Source organism: Gorilla gorilla, chromosome 13 (genome assembly GCF_029281585.2).
Source record: "Gorilla gorilla gorilla isolate KB3781 chromosome 13, NHGRI_mGorGor1-v2.1_pri, whole genome shotgun sequence".
In the NCBI taxonomy this organism is placed as follows: Eukaryota; Metazoa; Chordata; class Mammalia; order Primates; family Hominidae; genus Gorilla; species Gorilla gorilla.
Window position 1 is genome coordinate 105310487 of NC_073237.2, and position 21376 is coordinate 105331862.

Genomic DNA, 21376 nt, shown 5'->3' on the forward strand with positions numbered 1-21376 from the left:
GTGATACCGATGCATGCTACAGTTTGAGAATCACTAATCTAAGGAAGTGAAGAAATCAGAAAGAATGCAGGAAATGAAGAAGGTGAATCATTATCCTCAACTTTGTTATCTACTGAAGATCTTTTAAAGATAGAATTCCTGAGCAAAGTTCCAACTATGCAAGGAACTATAGCCCACAAGCTTTACTTGTTCTGCAGTGAGAGGTGGCCTCCTCTTTCTTCTGTTGACTAAGCAGGCTGTACCATACACCTTAATCAAGAATCCTTTACACAATCCTAATGTTTTCCACAAGAGAAAATATGTTCACGTATTATCTAAATTGTTCCTCTTAATAATATATGCTGGAGATGTTGACATTCAAATTTAACAGTCCTCATTTCAACTATTCCAGAGTGAAGCCAAAAGGTGAAGGCAAGCAGAAGCTAGTCATTTACTTTCCTGAGGCCCCAAAATGACACATCCTACAAACCTAACACAAAAGGGTCAATTAGGTAAAGTCAAATGTGCAACATCCTCAACTCACAGCAACTTTATGTGCTGTGTATGAGAAAGATGGTCATAAAGAGAAAGTCAGTTGCCACTGACAGCCACAAAGTCATGGTGCCTAGGAAAGTGGTCTTTAACCAGAAAAAATAAGAGATCTTTTGAATAAATTAAAAAGTAGACTATTAAACCAGTAGTGGGTTGAATCTTAAGTATTAACCAGTTTGTCCCACACTCCAAATAAAGTATCTGTGAAACTTCTTGGCAAATTCCTCAGTCCACTCAAACATTTCTCAGCAAGGCCAGCACGCTGGCTCATGCCTGTAATCCCAGCACTTTGGGAGGCCAAGGCAGGCAGATCACTTGAGGCCAGGAGTTCAAGACCAGCCTGGCCAACAAGGCAAAACCCCGTCTCTACTAAAAAATACAAAAATTAGCTGGGCATGGTTGCACAAAACTGTAGCCCCAGCTACTCAGGAGCCTGAGGCACAGGAATCACTTGAGCCCAGGAGGCAGACGTTGCAATGAGCCAAGATCATACCACTACCCTCCAGCCTGGGCAAAAGAGCAAGACTGTCTCAAAAAAAAAAAAAAAAAAAAAAAAAATTTCTCAGCAAGTAAGACAAAATTTCAAACTTTTAGAGACACAAATATAATAATTTACAGTATAAGCATATAAACAGGAAATCTGGATCACTAAACTGAAATGTGATTCGGGAGAAATTAAGTAGCTTTTAAATTACTCTTTTATACATTCATCAGTGGCTTGAAGGGATTGCTAAATATTTTCAATTATATGGTAACTTATAATTGATATTATATTGATATATTGGTATTATATTGATATTATATATTATAATGATAACACTCTCCTGTAGTGTTATTCAAAAGTGTGAAGATGGGCAGGGCATGGTGGCTCACGTCTGTAATCCCAGCACTTTGAGAGGCCGAGGCGGGTGGATCACCTGAGGTCAGTAGTTTGTGACCAGCCTGGCCAACATGGTGAAACACCGTCTCTACTAAAAATGAAAAAATTAGCCAGGTGTGTTGGTGTGCGCCTGTAGTCCCAGCTACTTGGGAGGCTGAGGAAGGACAATTGCTTGAACCCAGGAGGCAGAGGTTGCAGTGAGCCGAGATCATGCCATTGCATTCCAGCCTGGGCGGCAAGGGCAAGACTCCATCTCAAAAAAAAAAAAAAAAGTGTGAAGATTCATAGAGGTATCTGGACAGATCCTTAATGATTCACAAATGTCTATTGGGCCTGGGAAAATGTCTTACTGGCCACTATGAAAACACTTTCCCAATGTACTCACACAGGTTTCCTAAGAGCAACAAATGAGAGGAGCTGTTTTGGGGACAAGGTAGAGGTACTGGCTCAGTCCCAGCCTCCCTCAAGAGACAGGGGGCCAGAAACACAGGAGCTCCCTTAGCTGGGCTGTACTCCGGCCTTACACCCCTACAGCCCCTGAACTGAGCTCCTTCCTTGGAGATTCACTGCCTCAGCCTATCACTAACTCCCCTACTCACTCAAGAGGGATCCCTCAGCAGAAATCAATGCCCTACACTTTAGACTGGTCTGCCTTCACCTTCCTGGGTAAAGGTTAATCTCTATCACCTACTACCTACCAAGAGAACAACCCTGATTACAAACAACTTAGTTTAGCCTACTGGGTTTCTCCCAAGTAAGCGAAGGGATAAGTGCAACTGAGAACCATTTCAGTGCCATCTCCTAATGAGGGTCCTGAGGCACAGGAATCAACAGGCTTGAGACAAGTCAGGAGAAAGCAGAAAATGAGCTCCTGACTAACAACTGCCGAAGACAAGAATCAGTATGTATAACATCATTATTTTCTTTAGAGCTCCACTAAGATGATCCTAATCTGTCTAATTTACCCACCAGCTTACGAGGCACATCCAGCATAAGTCAAGGGACTACATGGGCCATATAAAACCACACCAAGTTGGAAGAAAGGACATCTGGACTTATTCTTAACTGTATCTTCTCCACTAGGAGTATCTACATGAATCCCCTACAAGGTCAACTGCCCTCCTGCTGACAGAATCCACTGAGTACTGAGAGATGCAGGAAACCATTATCATTATTTCATGCCGACCCCTACTATTTCCAATCCCATCCCCGCCTATCTGCTGAAAAAGAATCACACCTTCCATGAATCACCAAAGTCTAAGCAGCTTCAAAAAGCCTTCCTTGGCCGGATGCAGTGGCTCAAGTCTGTAATCCCAACACTTTGGGAGGCCGAGGCAGGTGGATCACGACATCAGGAGATCGAGACCATCCTGGCTAACACGGTGAAACCCTATCTCTACTAAAAATACAAAAAAAAAATTAGCCGGGCGTGGTGGCGGGTGCCTGTAGCCCCAGCTACTTGGGAGGCTAAGGCAGGAGAATGGCGTGCACCTGGGAGATGGAGCTTGCAGTGAGCCAAGATCGCGCCACTGCACTCCAGCCTGGGCGACAGAGCAAGACTCCATCTCAAAAAAAAAAAAAAAAAAAAAGGCCTTCCTTTTGGGAGGCCAAAGCGGGTGGATCACTTGAGGTCAGGAGTTCAAGACCAGCCTGGCCAACATGGTAAAACCCTCTCTTACTAAAAACAAAAAAATTAGCCAGGCATGGTAGTGCGTACATGACTGTAATTCCGGCTACTTGGGAGGCACAGGAATCGCTTGAACCCAGGAGGTGAAGGTTGCACTGAGCCAAGATCACACCACTGCACTCCAGCCTGGGTTAGAGTGAGACTCTGTGTCAAAACAAAAACAAAAACAAAAAAACTTCCTAAATGGAACATTACTCGGCAATAAAAAAGAACAAACTTGATACCTACAACATCTTGGATGAGCTTCAAGAGAATTATGCTAAGCAACAAAAAGCCAATCTCAAAAGGCTGCATGCTCCATGACTGGATTTACGTATTATTCTCAAAATGATTTTATAGCTATGGAGAACTGATTAGTGGTTGCTAAGAGTTAGGGAAATCTTGAAGGAAAGGGTAGAGGGTGGGTGTGGCTGTTAAGGGGTGGCATGAGGAAGCCTGCAATGCAACAGTTATGTACTGAGTGTGTTGACAGCTGACATGAAGCTACATAGAGGATGAAATCTGAAGGTCAGTGTATTATAGCAATGCCAATTTCATGGTTTTATTGTACTATAGTTATGCAAGATGACAACACTGGAGGGGGTGGGGTGAAGAGTATATGGGTCTTCCCTGTATATGTCTTTGCAACTCCCTGTGAATCTATAATTATTACTTCAAAATTTCAAACAAAAGACAAACAAACCTTTCTTCTACTACCTGATCTGAGGCTGCTCAGATTGTGTGCCTTTGATACAGTTGCAGAGAGAATGCTGCTACTATTCAAAACCAGTACAGAAGGGCTCTGCACTGACTTCCAGTACAGAAGAATGACCCAAAGAAAAGGAGCCCTCTGGATGTGAAGGCTGAGGCTGAGCCCTAGAGGACAACATTTGGAAGGTCTATCATCCCATGAAAGGCTTTATCCACTTGCCTAGATCCCAGATGGCTCCTTCCTAAAATCCCATACCTGATACATGTTGGTTCCTCCTTTTTCCCATTCTCCTTTTAAAATGTATTATATCCAAAGAGCCAGAGGACAGAAGACCTCACTTCTTACTTCAAAGATGTATGGCCCCTAATTTCCCGCCTTCCCCGCTCCACTGAACTCACAGTATTTATATCCATATCCATTCTGACCTGCTTTCCCCAGCTGTTCCATTCGTGCCATGGATTCATCTCATGCTTCATCCTCAGAGAAATGCACTAAGAATTATCTCTCTCCTAATATTTACAACCCCTTCCACTCTACCAGTTCTTTCCCTGGAGCATACAAACAAGGCTTCTCCATCTTAAAAAATTAAACAAAACTGCTCTATACCTCCTTCCCAGCTACGTTCCATAGGCAAACTTGGGAAAGAGCAGTCTATACCTGCTTTCTCTACTTCCTTGTTCCCAATAATTTCTCAACACACTGCAATCTAATGGGCTTCTGCTACACCAATTAAATGAACTGCTCTTGCAGCTGCTAAACCCAATTTCACTCTTAGAAAATTTCTGCAGCAATTTGACATTGCTGACCACTACTACTGTCTCAAAATGTTCTCTTTCCTTGGTTTTCCTCTTACTTTTCTCATAGCCCATTCTCATTTTCCTTTGTGAACCTATTGTTTTTTGCTCACCCTTAAAGGCTTAAGATATCCACAGGGCGCACCTCCAGACATCCTCTCTGTACCTTACATACATTCTTTATGCTGATGCTTCTCAAAACTCAAGATCCAACCCAGACCTCTCATCTGATTCCTGGACTTACACAGCAACTGCCCATTTTTTAACTTCACCCCATCTCTCCTGAACCGCATACCTACATAGTCAACAGCCTACTGGATGCCTCTACTTACAACAGTCACCTCAAACTCAACAGGTAAACAGGTGAATTAGTTTCCCTACCAAATCTGCTCTATTTCCTGTCTTGGTGAATCCACCATCACTCACTAATTTCCAAAGCTAGAAACATAAGTCATGCTAGATTTCTTCCTCCTATATCCAATTAATCACCAACTAACCCCCTTAAGACCTTATAAATCTGTCCCTCCTGTTCACCTCCACTGAAACTGTCTACAGTTCAGGGCTTTGTCACTTCTCATCCGGTTTACTCTAGAAGCTTTTAATTTGTCCCAAAGGTTTACATCTTGTATACCTTCAATCTTTTCTCCACAAAGCAGCTGAAAAGCCTGTTCTAGAATGAAATATGATGATTCTACTTCTCTACTTATATCCTTAATCAAAATAATAAACGTATCTATCACTCCTAAAAATTTCCTTGCACCTATATGTATGTCCTCCCTAGAGCTCCACCCCAATCCACAGGCAACCATTAATCTTACTGTCACTACAGATTAGTGTGCATTTCCTAGAACTTTAAATAAATGAAATCGTACCATTTTGGCTTTTTGTCTGAATTTTTTCACTCAGCTTACTTTTTTGTTGTTGTTTTTTTGAGACAGAGTCTTACCCTATCATCCAGGCCGGAGTGCAGTGGTGCAATCTTGGCTCACTGCAACCTCTGTCTCCCGAGTTCAAGCGATTCATGTGCCTCAGCCTCCCAAGTACCTGGGATTATAGGTGTGTGCCACACACCCAGTTCGTTTTTGTGTTTTTAGTAGAGATGGGGTTTCACCATGTTGGCCAGGCTGGTCTCAAACTCCTGACCTCAGGTGATCCTCCCACCTCGGCCTCCCAAAGTGCTGGGATTACAGGTGTGAGCCACCCACCGCACCTGGCCAACATACTTATTTTGAGAGTCATCCATGTTGGTACATGTATCATTAGTCCATTTTTTTTAATGCTGCATAATATTCCACTGCATAAATATACCACAATTTATATTTCAAAAGAAATATACTTCTTTTATGAAGATTCAAATAGGCCAGGCACAGTGGCTCATGCCTGTAATCCCAGCACTTTGGGAGGCTGAGGAGGGAAGATCACTTGAGCCCAGGTGTTCAAGACCAGCCTAGGCAACATGGTGAAACTCCTACAAAAAATATAAAAATTAACCGAGTACAGTGGCTCACGCCTGTAGTCCCAGCTACTCAAGAGACTAAAGTGGGAGGAATGATTGAGCCCAGGAGATCAAGCCTGCAGTGAGACATGATTGTGCCACTTTAATCCAGCCTGGGTGACAGAGCAAGACCCTGTCTCAAAAAAAAAAAAAAAAAAAAAAAATTTTTATTCTAAATCAAGTTCAAGTAATGTCCTAGGCAGGTTTTATATAAAAGAATAAAGTAGAGGCAAAGGAGAAAAATCAAGTTAAATCTCAACTTATAAGCCTAAAACTGGCAGAATATTTCCTGACTTATGACTGTCTTGAGGTTAATAAAAGGCAGGTCATACAATGTGTCATCAAGTTGTTAGGTGGATAACACAGCTCTGCTGAACATCCCCCACAAAAACTGAAAACCCTTCTTCCAGAAGCCAAATTAAACACGTACACAGAGATCCTATAAAACAGAAGTTGGCAAATTTTTCTGTAAAGGACTAGAGAGTAAGTATTTTAGGCTCTGCAGAACATATAATCTCTGCCACAGCTACTCAATTATGTTTGTCCTTGAAACCCCAAAACAGCCAGAGAAAATATGTAAATGAGTAGACATAGGTATGTTCCACTAAAACTTCATTTACCAAAGTGCTGGGAAAAGGGCTTGTGGGGTGCCTGTATAAAATGGCCACAAAAATATGGGACGGTAAGTTGTGGAAAGCCACGAGAGGCCTCTGAGTAGAAAAGTCTCCGAATTGCCATCATGTTCCCATACTCAGAGCAAGACCTGCTCTCTTATCTGTAAACACTGTGTTCAAGGAGAAAGACACTCCTTTGAAACACTGGAATGTGGACAGACGTGCAGGCTCCTAGTTAAGCCCGCTCCCACTAGCTACTCTCCAACAAGTTAAAGATATGCTGTTTGAGCACAAAGGAGATTGATTTAAACCGCTATTGCTATAGATTACGCCTATGATGTACTGCCTCCCTTTCAGTGTTTTCACCCTGAACATCTGCTTTTTAGAGCTAAGTGATTACACTCAATAAATAGTGTGGAGACCAGAGCTCAGCGCCTTTTGCAGCCTCCATTATGCAACTGGCCCCGACTCCCACCTTTATGAACTCTTAACCTGTCTCTTCTCATTCCTTTGTCGCCACCGGACTTCAGGTACCCTACGGGTGGTGTTGAGGCTGGTCCCCAACACAAAAGGAGGTGGCTGAATTTGGCCCTGGGCCATAGTTCACCTATCCTTCCTCAAAAATAATACAATATGGGAATATGTCAATAATTATAAAACTGGGCATGGTGGTGTACACCTGTAGTCTCAGCTACTCCAGAGGCTAAAGCAGGAGAACTGCTTGAGCCCAGGAGTTCAAGATCAGCCTGGACAACATGGTGAGACCTCATTTCTTAAAAATAAATAAATAAATAACATAAATTTAAAAATTACGTAGAAAGTTGAGGAGTTACAGTTTCCATGTTATAGTGGAAACTTTCCTTCAGTTGATCAGAAGCAGTGGTTATAAATGACTCTGCCACTGCGGGATTATTATCGCAAGTTCCTTAACCTTTGATCTTGTTTCCTCATGTGTAAAATGGGGATAATTTCTTCAATCTATCTCACACAGTCACTGTGAGGAACAAATGACATAAGACAGATGAAGTACTTTGTAAATTATAAACATGCTGTAAACCTCAATTATAAAACAAAGTATCATTTACCATGAATTGTACCTAAAATCCTGAGCACTTTCCTCCCACCCTCTGTATTACATGCCATTCTTCTTCAAAAATGACAATATTTATCAAAGCTCTGGCAAACCCTATCTTTTATCTTCCAATGCAGCTGCATCAATGAAGGTCATTTCGTGCAAACAGATGCTGAAACTAGGCCATTCATCTCTCTTCTTTTTCAAAACAATATTCTTACTTTGCCCACTCAGGGTGATTTGCTAGAGTTTCATTAATCAAATTACTTGTTACTTCAATCATGTGTACACTCTCTTGATGTACCTGTATTACAGATAAAGAAAGAAAAGAATCTCAGTAAAAAATAAACCCAATTTAACATTTATTTTTCTACTCTATGATTGGAACAATGCTTTGAGAGCCAAATAAATACACATCTTTGCTTTAATTAATTTAGAAACATGCAGCGCAAAGTTACTATACATTATATCTAATGATACGCACTACAGGAAATAAAAAGTACATGCTAGCTCCCTGTTCAACACATTACTTAAGAAAAAAATACATAAATAGATATGTTCAAATACTTGACACGTATATGTACATACATTTCATTTGCATGAATATATCGTATAAATGTGTTTGTGTATCTATGTAAGCAATACCAGCACTTTGTGAGCTAACAGGTTCATCATGCAGTGTGAGACAAACAGGCAAATAAGGAACTAAGATTTTCTTTTTTTTAGCCAGGTTCTCGCTCTGTCACCCAGGCTTGCTGGAGTGTAGTGGCGCAATCTCAGCTCGATATAACCTCCACCCCCCAGGTTCAAGTGATTCTCGTGCCTCAGTCTCCTGAGTAGCTGGGATTACAGGCACTCACAACCACGCCTGTCTAATTTTGTATTTTTAGTAGAAATAAGGTTTTGCCATGTTGGCCAGGCTGGTCTTGAACTCCTGACCTCAAGGGATCTACCCACCTTGGCCTCCCAAAGTGCTAGGATTACAGGTGTGAGCCACTGTAAGTAAGCTGCAACTAAGTAAGGTTTCTGAGTAAAAAAAGCCAACAGAAGCTGCACCTCTGAATTTACCTTGCCCAATAACCAACAAAATGAGGGAGATAAAATGGGAATTAACCAGTCGAAAAGAATTTTTTTCACCCAGGACATCCAAACAAGGAAAGAAACATAATCTGATACAATTTGGAACTCAGCCATCAGGTAAAGAAACAAAACATTCTGGAGCACAACAGAGAGGCGTAACAGCTCACTCCTAAACTGACCCTATCACCCAGGAGCCGCACAGGTGAGCTGACAAATATATACGATTCACCGGTAACAGGGAGAAAAGAAGCCACATCGTTATCCTTTTCTGATGACAGAGGGAAAGAAAGTGTAATGAGGGAGAAAAGGATAAATCAGAGGAAAGAGATCAAAGTCCCCCACCCACACCCACCCCTCATCTCTGTCCCTTTCTGCAGTGAAAGTTCCACAGTATGCAAGGAATTGAGTGAGACAGTACAAAGACTGACGGTATTTTTCCATGGGCATGGGTATGAGATTAACCAAGTAGCAAAATCACTAGGCCAAGTCACATACCAACCCAGAACAGAACAGAGTATAGATACCCTAACAAAGATACATAGCCACCTAAGCCATCAAGTGATACCACTTCCAATTCTATCGGGCCCCAGAAAAGTAGGAAGAACACAAAATACAAACTGCACCACGACGGGGAAAACAAGCTGATTTCAGACACAGTGAGGAGATAATCAACTCAGGTGCAATGCCTGAACAACAGCCAGAATGAATAAGACCTGACACGTTCTTGTGAGGACTTAGGCTAGCATTTTGTGGGATATGGAAAAAGAGGGCTGTAAGCTAAGGGACATAATCTTACTTAGATGTTTAAAGTAAGTTTGGATGCTGTGTTGAAAACAGACTAAATGAGGCTAAGGAACAATTCAAGAGAGAACGGGGATAGCTTTGAGCAGGACAGTAGCGGTACTGAAAAAGAAGTGACTGGATTTGAGACCTATCTTACATTAACCAACTGTTGGATGTTAAACGGGTTTTACATTCCCGAAATAAACCTCACATAGATATATTTTCCTTTTTACATACTGCAGGATTTAATCTGTTGTTTTGTTAAGGATTTTTGTGTCTATTTATAAGGGATACTGGTCTGCAGTTTCCCTTCTGTGAATGCCTTTGACTTTGGTATCTGGGCAATACTAGCCTCATAAAATGAGCTGACAAGTGTTACTTCTTTGCTAACTGAACAACACTGTGTAGAACAGGCAGTATTTCTTCGCTACATGTTTGATGAAACTCATCAGTCAGATCATCTGGGCCTGAGCGCTTCTTGGTAGGAAGATTTTCAAACACTAATTCAATTTCTTGTCCTCATAGTGGGCTACAATTTTTCTATTTCTTCTTGAGTCTGTTCCACTCCTTCTCTACAAGGAATTTCTCCATTTAATGTTATCAAACTTGATGGCATAAAGTTGTTCACAATATTCCCTTATCCTTTCAAGATCTGTGACATATGCAGAGATGTTTCCTCTTTTGTACTTGATATTGGTAATTTGTATCTTCTTTTTTCTTTATCAGTCTGGCTAAAATTTTGTCAATTTTATTGATGGTTTTCAAAGAACCAGCTTTTGAGTTTATTAATGTTTTCACTATTGTTTCTCCTTTTCAAATTTCCTTGATTTGCACCTGATCCTTATTATTTCCTTCCTTTCATTTACTTTGGATTTAATTTGCTATTATTTGCTAGCTTCTGAAGGTGGAAACTTAGGTCACTGATTTTCCTTTTTCAAATATAAGCATTTAATGACATAAACTTCCAACAAGACACTGCTTCAGCTGCATCCTACAAATTTTGATACGCAGTGGCTTCATTTTCTTCCATTTTAAAATCTTCTAATTTCCTTTGAAATTTATTCGATTCACAGGTTTAGAAGTATGTTGCTTAAAAGACTTGGAACCAACCCAAATGTCCAACAATGATAGACTGGATTAAGAAAATGTGGCACATATACACCATGGAATACTATGCAGCCATAAAAAATCATGATGAGTTCATGTCCTTTGTAGGGACATGGATGAAGCTGGAAACCATAATTCTCAGCAAACTATCGCAAGGACAAAAAACCAAACCCCACATGTTCTCACTCATAGGTGGGAACTGAACAATGAGAACACATGGACACAGGAAGGGGAACATCACACACTGGGACCCATTGTGGGGTGGGGGGAGGGGGAGGGATAGCATTAGGAGATACACCTAATGTAAATGACGAGTTAATGGGTGCAGCACACCAACATGGCACATGTATACATATGTAACAAACCTACACGTTGTGCACATGTACCCTAAAACTTAAAGTATAATAAAAAAAAGTTAAAGTTCTTATTTTAAAATTATTAAAGGCTTTAACTAATGTTATATACACCCCTCCCCCGCCAAAAAAAAAAGTATGTTGCTTAATTTCTAAATATTTGGACATTTCCTCAATTTCTGTTACTGATTTTTAATTTAATTCTGTGTCAGGAAATGCTTTTTTTGTTTGTTTGAGACAGCGATCTCGCTCTGTCACCCAGCCTGGACTGCAGTGGTGCAATCATGGCTCACTACAGTCTCCACCTCCAAGTCTCAAGCAATCTTCCCACCTCAGCCTCCTAAGTAGCTGGGACTACAGAAATGCACCACAATGCCCAGCTAAATTTTTAAATTGTTTTTGTAAAGCCAGGGTCTCCTTATGTTGCCCAGGCTGGTCTCAAACTCCTGGGCTCAAGCAATCCTCCTGCCTCAGCCTGCCAGGTAGCTGAGATTACAGGTGTGTACCACTGTGCCTTGCCTAACACTTCCAAATTTATTGAACATATTATTTATTCTGGTGAGTATTCCATGTTTTCTTGAAAAGAATATAATTTCTAATTGTTAATTAGGTCAAGTTGACTGACCGCGTTTTTTGGCGTGTTTCGTTTTTGTTTTCTTTTGAGACAAAGTCTTGCTCTGTCACCCAGGCTGACATGCAGTGGCACGATCACAGCTCACTGCAGCCTCAATCTCCCGGGATCAAGCAATCCTCCCACCTCAGCCTCTCAAGTAGCTGGGACTACAGGCTTAAGTCACCATGCCCAACTAATTTTTTCTATTCTTTGTAGAGATGGGGTTTTGTCATGTTGCCTAGGTTGGTCTTAAAACTCCTGGAGTCAAGGGATCCACCTGCCTCATCTTCCCGAAGTCCTGGGATTACAGGCATAAGCCACCACACCCAGCCGACTGACAGGGTTTTAAAAGGCTTCTAAATATCCTTATTATTTTCTAACTACTTATTCCCTCAATTACTGCAAGGAGTACTGAATCCTGAACTATAATCATAGATTTGTTTATTTCTCCTTTTAATTCTGAATGTTTGATTTCATGTATTTTAGAGCTCCGCTGTTGGGAGCATATACATTTGTAACTGTTATCTTATGTCAATATTAACTCTTATCCATATGAAAAGTCCTTAATTTGCCTCTAGCAATATTTCTTTTTGACAATCTATTTTGTCTGATAATATAGAATAAACTGCACATATTTTCTGTGGACAGTTTGCACAGTGTATGTTTTTTAATATTTTTACTATCAACCTTCCTGTGACTTTGAATTTAAAGTGTGTCTCTAACATACCAAAAGCAAGTTGGAACTTGCTTTTTATATTCAGTCTGACAATGTCTGCTTTTTGACTGTTTAGTTGCTTCTCGTGTAACCTAAGTATTGTCATGACCAGGGTTAGGTCTGCCATTTTGCTACTAGCTTTCTATTTGTCCCGTCTCTATTGGTCCTCTGTTGTTCCTGCACTGCCTTTTATGTTCAGCAAATTTTAGTATACCATTTTAGTTCCCCTAATCCTTAGGCTATTTATTGCCTGCTGTTTAACTTATCTAAATCTTATCTCATCTTTTAATTTATCATAATCTACTTCAAGTTAATACTGACTTATATCCAGGAAAATACTTTAAGAACTTCATACCAGTACAGTTCCACTTGCCAGCCCTCTTCTTTGTGCTATGGTTTTATATATACATAGCTCATCTATATATGTTATAAAGGCCACAACAGTATTTCTGTTTTTCTTTAGTCATATTTGTTTAAATAAATTAAAAGAAGACAGGGGAAAATATAACCCACATATTTTCCAAGTGCTTTCATTCCTTTCTTTGGATCCACATTATTTCTGGAGTCATTTATCTTCACCCCGAAGGAATTCTGTTAGCATTCCATATAAGTGCAGGTCTGCTATCAACAAATTCAGTATCTGTTTATCCAGAAATGTTTTCATTTTGCCTTTACTTTGAAAGAACAGTTTCACTGACTATAAAAGTATTGTTTGACAGAGATTTCTCCCTATGACTTTAAATATGTCACTCCAATGTCTTTTAGTCTTTGCTGTTTATTAAGAGAATTAAGTCACTAACTGTATTGTTCCCCTGTTTGTGCTGTGTAATTTTTCTCTTGCTTCCTTCCAGATTTTCTTTTTATCTTTGTCTTTCGGCAGTTTGACTATGATGTAGCTAGGCATGGTTTTGTGTTTGTGTATGCTTATTCTACTGAAGGTTTGTTGAACCTCTTGGATCTGTTAATGTTTTTCACCAAACATGGGAAAGTTTTTAGCAGTTATTTCTTCAAATAATTTTTTCTACCTTTTTCTCTTCCTCTTCTCATCTTCTGGGATGCTTATTACATGTCTGCTAGATGTTTGATATTGTCCCACAGGTGTCTGAGGCTCTGCTCATCTCCAATTGGACTTGACACCAAAAGCACAGGCAACAAAGGCAAAAACAGACAAATGAAGCTACATTAAACCTAAACACATCTGTGCACTGAAGAATACTTCCATCAAGAAAAGCTGCAGGTTTTACTGCCCATGCAAGAATGCCACCTGTTTTTACCTGTAAAGAAAAAGTACCTGTTTTTACCAGCTATAGTAGCAGCTTTTCATCAACGAAAGATCTCCTAGTTGCCTACCTGGTCATTTTCTAATGCTTTTAAATGGTGTTTTTAATAATTTCATGCTGTTTTATTCTTGATTTCTGTGGAAAGGAATTACCTGACTTCCTCACCCTGCTATTATCCCAGGACATATTAGGAAGGTGGAGCCAAAAAGGATTTTCTGGCAAACTGGATGTGGATACAAAACAAAGACAGTAGTCAAAAATGATCCTGAGACTTTCCATTTGAGCAAGCAGAAGAATGGAGTTGTCACTGAAGACTATGAGAAGAACAGACAAGTGGAGGAAGGTCTGGAATTCAGTCTCTGACGTTACATTTGAGATGTCCATTAAACATTCAAGTAGATACTGTCATGGATGTTTCAGAGAATGACAGCTGTACTGGCCAGGAGAATGAATTAGATAACCAATAAGGTTCCCTCAAAAGCTCAGTTTGGATGAATTCTACACCCAGAAATAAATGGTTCAGTAATACTTGTTATCAAAGTTCAGAGAAGCAAAAGCTCACTGAAGCAGGGGATGAACAAAGAAAAAGGACTTAAAAGATAAAACTGAGATGGCCAGGCAAAAGATGCTACGCAAAGGGACCAAGAAGGAAAAGTAGAATAGAAGTGTAGAAGAGAGGAGAAAGGAAAAAAAAAGACCATACTAATGAAAGAACTGGAATGTAAGATTGCACAGTAGCAGGTTTAAGCAAAATATGACAAAAAGCCTCTAAATAAGTCTGCACAGTATATATACGTGACTATACATAATTAATATCCAAAGAACAGATAGGAACTATACAAAGACTGAAACAGAAGTACTAGAAGAGATTTTTAGAAGCAAATAAGATAGCTTGAGGGTGTACTGAAGCTGAGACTAAGAATAGGACTTCCAAGCAGAGATGCCACTGAAGAAATAGTGCAGTTCTTTAGCAAATTGGTTAATTAGATTAACAATTATAGTTACCAACATGTCTCTATGGGAACTAAAGGAATAAAAAAAATTTTTGTATCCATGATTTCACATAAGCTTCACCAACTCCTTGAAAAGAACATACCAAAATCTGGGTTGTGGAGTTCAATACGGTTCAGATAAAATAAAGATTAAAATGTACCATAAAAGTGGGGGGGGGGAAATCTTGTCAGACTTGATAAGCCTAAAAAAAATAGTAAGAGATATCACTATAAAGATAACATTTTAGGTGTGCTTTAGAGAATAATTTTCTTTGATGAGATGAAAATGGGGAAAGGAAATGTAAGCTGGAAGGACCTGGAAAGCGAGAAATAAAGGTGCTATGGTATATATCAGCAGAAGGATCAATGAGACAAGGATGGAAGGTGGTAATCAGCAAATTCTGATCTAGTGAAGAATACTAACTAGATTAGAATTCATGAGACCAGATCCTAATTCTCCTATTAAACTAAAAAAAAAAAAGCCCCAATTGTTCTTCATTATCTCATTTTTTTCATTTGTATTTACTCCCAAGGGTTTCGATAAAATAAAAATGCATGTAAAAGAGGTCTGAAAAGAAAATATACTAGGCAAATTCATGGCAAAATTAGTAATATACAAATCATAAATCCTGTAGCTATTGTACATACTTTTAAGTCAAGTTAACATTTTCCATGCCGCTTCTGCTAGCTTTTTATCCAGATTACAATTCTAACAATTAAGGGTTTATTAATGAGAATAATAATCACTGTACTCTACCTTTGCAGTCAAGAGTAGGGCTAAAAGAAGAGTTCCTATCACTAACAAAAATATGATGAAAATGCTAATTATTTTATCTAACATCTTCTCCAACCAGATGATCATCTGCACAAAAATGAAAAAGAGAATTACTTATCTTTAAAGTAGAACTTTAAAAATACATATACTCAATTGGCATAAAGACAAAACAGGATCTCCAGCATGGCAAAGCAAATTATGGCATAATAATTAAAGCAGTAAAAGCTTTAAGCAACTTTAAAAACTTCACAGTACTCACTACTGCTGCTGTTATATAGTTTATTACTGTCATAGCTAAGAAAAAGGCAGTCGATTTCAACATAACCTATATCTATGTTCAAATTCTCAAACTATAGGATATCTATGTTTCAAATTGTAATTTATAACCTGGTAAGTATTCTAAACAAAATATTGACAAACCATTAGCTGACCTAAAATCTTATGAAGCTGTATCATCAGTTTAACAAATACACACGACTTTAGCAAAAGTATATACAGATAGTATTTATAATACTTATAATACAGGCATGGACTAAAAAATACAGATAAAATTGGAGCAAATTAAAAGAGGAGTTGCATTCAAAATATTTTTTCCATTTGATATCATTAGAATTACAAAAGCAGTAATAAAAAGATCTAATGTTAAGGCAATGACAAATAACAAAGATAACAGTTGCCCAAGGAGCGAGGGGTTGGGAGGTGAATGCACAATCAAGGAGGGGCACAAAACAGTCTTCAGGTTAATTTGTTTTATTAAGGGGGGAGTCATTGGTAGATAGTCTTTACATCTTTTTATGTTTGAAATATTTCATAATACATAATAAAATGCTTTTTAAAATCTGATATTCTACTTGAAGTTTCTATTCTTCTGAAAACATAAGCTTTATGACATGACTATAATTGATATAATCAATGTAGTAGCTGTTTCTTAATCAATTATTAAAACTATGCTTTCCCTAAATGCTGGCATTGTCTTGCTATAACTTCCTTCATCTTTCACAACCACAAATAATCCTACATTTTAAACAACTTGTGTTTTCGGAATATATACCTGATAGATTGCTAGAATTCTTCATGCAGCTACCATCTAACATTTCAAAACTACATTTAACTAGATTAATAACTGCTGAAACACCACAATGCACTGCTCAACCCCAAGGTGAGCAACAGCATTGCTAAGTAATTTATTCTTAATTTAGATCTGATTTATGCTCTCCAGTGAATTAAACATCCAAAAGCAAAGAATGTTGGTTAAAAAAACAACATGACTTCTGCAGCATTTACTTTCACTTGACGTTTATAAGCTTGTGCCCCCCTTATCTGTTATTCATCAAGGACACTGTCACTAAGAGATCAATGCTAAAGTGAACTCAAAGATAAAAAGTTAATCTTTAATCTTGACAATTACAGTTTCAAACAGAAGAGTTAATTTTCAGTGCATGCTACCAAGGCATCAAAGACAATGCAGAGACTAAAAAAAAGGAATAACAGGTTTCTAAGATATGGAAGGTCAGATGTCATATTCTAAAGTTAAATTCTAAAATCAATGAAACTGAAAACTTTCAATCAGAAACCAATTGAAAACTAGTTATCAAGGCAGCTTCCTGGGGAAAGAGCTAGGTTTGTATCACTCCTCTTTGTATCTCCAAAATCTAAGTGCTTAGCACGTGGTAAGCATTCAATTACTATGTGTTTGAATAAGCAAGCATAAATAAAATAATTTCAGAATTAAGACTGTATTTGTATCCACAAATTACAATTTCTGAAAATAATGTAGAGCCTCTATTTTTTTTTCAGAAAAGTCATATCCTGAAATGTATTTTTAAATGTAAATGATATTCTACTTAGAAACATGTTTGAGTATTTTTAACATATAAAACATAGAATATTCAAAAACATATTAGGTACATTGACATTACAATATCCAATTTTTTAGTTTTAAGTTAGGGTAAAATTTTTCTATCACAAGCCATAAAGGTTGAAAAAAATTCACAGTCACCTAAATAAAAACGTATATCCAAGGGATGACAGTGAGGGTTGGATGTTTCATTGAAATTTAAAATAAACAAAATTATTTAAGATGCTCAAAAAAGAAGCTAAGAAGTTGTTGTTTTCGTCACATGTGGCCAGTTAAGTTAGCTGAGAACAGGACAAGAAGGGAGACAGTAAGAAAGAGGAAAGAGTGGGAAAGAGAAACAGAGACTAAGATTTATTCAAGAATAAAAGGAAACAGAGAAGGTCAAGCGAAAAAAAATGGGGGCGGGGGGAGTTGATACATAAAACTAAGGACCAAAAGAGGAAAAAAAGCAAAGAAGATAAAAAACTTAGATGGAGGAAAAGATGAACCAACTCCCAGAAAGACTGAATAGAAAAAGACTCACAAAGAAACAGCAACTCGGAGAGATAGAAAGAGAAACATAAAGAGAGGAAGCAATGGAGAAGGGGACCAAAGGCCAGAGGCGCTATCTCACGAGGCTGATCCTGTCCCACGTTCTGCTTTGGGCAAAGGAACCCAATCCACCTGCCCTCGCATGGAAATTACCAAGTCTCTAAATGTCCCCAATCTTTCCATGCTGAAAGACTGAGAAGTTACTTTAATTTTTAAAGTTTGTTTTTCAAAAAAAGAGAAATAATTTTAAAATGACATTCCGAATGTTTTAAATATGAATGAACGACATGCATTTTTTAAATTTAGAGATGTCAGTAAATTTCTAGTTACACCAAAAGATACTCTAAAACTTCTACACTAACTGGCCTTATTTATCAAGCTATTAAGAAAGTATTCCACTACTGAGTTTTTCTTCTCTTTCATTATTCTGGGCCTATAGATTTTTCATTTTGCTTTGTTTTTAAACAAAATTCCACTTGAGTTTTAGTGCAAATAATCAATACTAAGAAATAAAACAAAGCCTGGTACAGTGGCTCACACCTATAATCCTAACACTTTAGGAGGCTGAGGCAGGCTGATCACTTGAGCTAAGGAGTTCAAGGCCAGCCTGGGCAACATAGCAAAACCCCATCTCTACTAAAAATACAAAAAAAAAACCCACCAGGCATGGTGGTGCACACCTGTGGTCCCAGCTACTTAGGCGGCTGAGGTGGGAGGATTGCTTGAGCCTGGGAGGTGGAGGTTGTGTAGTGAGTCAAGATCACGTCACTGCACTCCAGCCTGGGTGACAGAGCGAGATCCTGTCTCAAATTTAAAAAAAAAAAAGGAAAAGAAATAAAACAAGTAACTCTTGAGAAATGGGTTACATTTCAATTAACCCATGTGTGCTCTCTCACCCTCTCTTCTCTTGAATTGGTTTCCTAATTCACTCCACTTGAAATTTCTACATACCAACATTACCCAGTGCTGCAATTTTCTGACTTTGAGATGTAATGTAATAAAATAGTTCTCAACTTATGTATGTCCTTTCTTGGAATGTACCCGCTCAAAATCTCAAGCAGTTACTCTATCTTTACACCAATGCTTTACTATGTTATATGGAATCATCAAAGGAATGAAAAAAAGTACTTGATCTTAGAGATCTTTTAAAATTAACTTAATGATTCAGTTATGAAGTAGGCTCATAAATTAGGTAATCTAGCTCATTTAGTCCACTGAAAGTTAAATCAAATTTAATCCAATGAATTTAATTCTCCTTTCCCCCATCTCTTGAGGGCAATTTCATTTCAATATAACACAAATTGAAGAAAAGTACAAAATCATCGCTTGAGCCCAAGTTCACAGTTGCAGTGAGCTTTCATTGTGCCACTGCACTCCAGCCTGAGCAACGGAGCAAGACCCTGTCTCTAAAAAACAATTAAAACAAATAAAAATTTTTTAGAAACCACCTTCTTTGGTCAAAATTTTAAAACGTGACTTATATTTGCACATCATTTGCCAAGGATTGAACTCACTTACCCATACTAGTTTTATAGGGAATGGAGATATATACAACCATGTGAGAGTGTGGGAGTGTTTATTTTACACAATGCTTCTTTTCAACTCAAGTTTAAAACTTTAGGCATTGTCAAGTCTCCCCTCTCCTCTATTTCAACAGAAAAAAATGAAATCCTAACCCATCCAAAAGTCTCATTTTGATCTATTTTCAAGAAGTACTACATCTTTCTTAAGGCCTGATATAATATTTCCACAAAAGACATATATATAGTTTTATTATGTTTAAACACAACATATATAAATGATGTCATCTCTTGCTATCTGTCCTAGAGATTCATTGAAATTATTATTTTTTTAAGAAACAGAGTCTTGCTGTCACCCAGGCTGGAGTGCAATGGTGCAATTATTGCTCACTACAACCTTGAATTCCTGGGCTCAAACAATCCTTCTGCCCCAGCCTCCTGGGTAGTTAGGACCACAAGTGTGTGCCACAAGGCCTGGCTATTTAATTCATTAAAATTAATTTAAACATTACAATATGTGGACTATATGTCAAGGTACAACATTCCTAATGTATCTGGATTAGCCTTTATTGAAGTTATTAAAAGTGTGCCTATTATAATGCCATACCAATCATGTGAAGCATTTACCATAGACACAACCTCATACCTTGGAGAAAACACAAAATTCGATGTCACAGGTCATGACTACTATCTGTCTTAAGTTAAAAATAAATTTTGAAATACTAGTTATTTAAAAAAAGACAATATATAAAATTATCTGCCAAGGAAACCATACAAATATTTCACAGATTTGTCTTTTTAAAAAATTCCTGTGTCTTTTATAGAAAAAGTATCAAACACAGAGTTCTCTCTTGCCCTTACAATAACTACTGCCTAACGTGTTTTCACACATCAAAGGAGACTAGAATATCAGGCTGAGCCACATTTACAGAACTGGATTTACAGGGGACAAAACGACTGAGACAGAACTTCTTACAAACACCTGAGCAAGGAGATACCATCCATATCCTAGACAGCCTTTGCTGAGTTTTTACCAAATTATACTGTGATAGTATTCATGCTTCACAACCTTCCATAGCTTATAATTAAAACTTTGAAAACAAAAACTTAGTTTGACACATGGACAGAAACATAGAGTGAAAAAGGCGATACAGGGGCATTACGGAATTCAATAGTAAAAACCAACATCTGGGTGTTCATTTACCTTCTTATTTAGCCAGTGCCAGAGCTTGAGGATAGCGGGTAAGGTGAGAAAGAGAAGATAAGAACAGTGGAGTATCATTAGAGAATGCAACCATAGTATGAAAAGAAAAGGAAAGCATGAGAAGGAAACCGTCCCAGACAAAGGAAAAACTAGGGACGGAAAAACTGTAACACAGCAAAGTTTTAAAATCAAGAGAATGTAGTATTCCTTTAAGATATATAATGATTGAAATGATGATAACCACATCTTTGTTGGGAATCCAACAATTAAAAATACATAAAATAACCTGCATGCTCGTAGGCTTAGTGTCTCCATGCCTTTGCACTGCTCCATCTGCTTGCCCTTCTGGCCATGTCTACCTAAGAAACTCCCGCCTGTGCTTGAAAACTTGCTCCAGTATCACTTCCTCTGCTAACCTTCGCTTTCTCATGACCCTATGAACAGTGAGTCATTTCTTGCTCAGGGCTGCCACTGTATCCCATACACACTTTTCCTACACAAATTCCTAATACTTACATAGAGCTTACTGTGTACCAGGCAATGATCTAGGGATTTTACATATATTACCTCATTTAACCCTTACCACCATTCTACAAGGTAGGTGCTATTGTACCTATTTTACTGGTATGGAAACCAAGGCACAGAAAAGTTAGGAAACTTCATGGATTCATAGTCCATGCTCTTTAACCACTAAGGCTCTAAATCTAACCGCCATCTCTGAATTTTTATCAACTGCTGTCTTTCCCCAATAAACAAGGCTTCTGTATCTGGTTTTCCATGATTCATCCGATTTTCCGTAGG

The 21376-nt window shown here is 38.4% G+C and overlaps 1 protein-coding gene across 7 annotated transcripts in view; it reads right to left on the minus strand.

The window, feature by feature from the left end:
• Positions 1–21376, minus strand: part of TMEM245 (transmembrane protein 245) — a 104677-nt gene that overhangs the window by 50106 nt on the left and 33195 nt on the right. For 4 of the 7 annotated variants that reach the window (XM_055351784.2, XM_055351786.2, XM_055351782.2 and 1 more), the window contains 3 exons: positions 20576–20599; positions 15445–15549; positions 7986–8068 (listed from right to left, as the gene is read on the minus strand). In XM_055351784.2, coding sequence (XP_055207759.2) covers positions 7986–8068; positions 15445–15549; positions 20576–20599 — 212 coding nt within the window. The remainder of the gene's footprint in view (positions 1–7985; positions 8069–15444; positions 15550–20575; positions 20600–21376) is intronic. The other 3 variants (XM_019033785.4, XM_055351787.2, XM_055351783.2) reach the window with 1 other exon arrangement.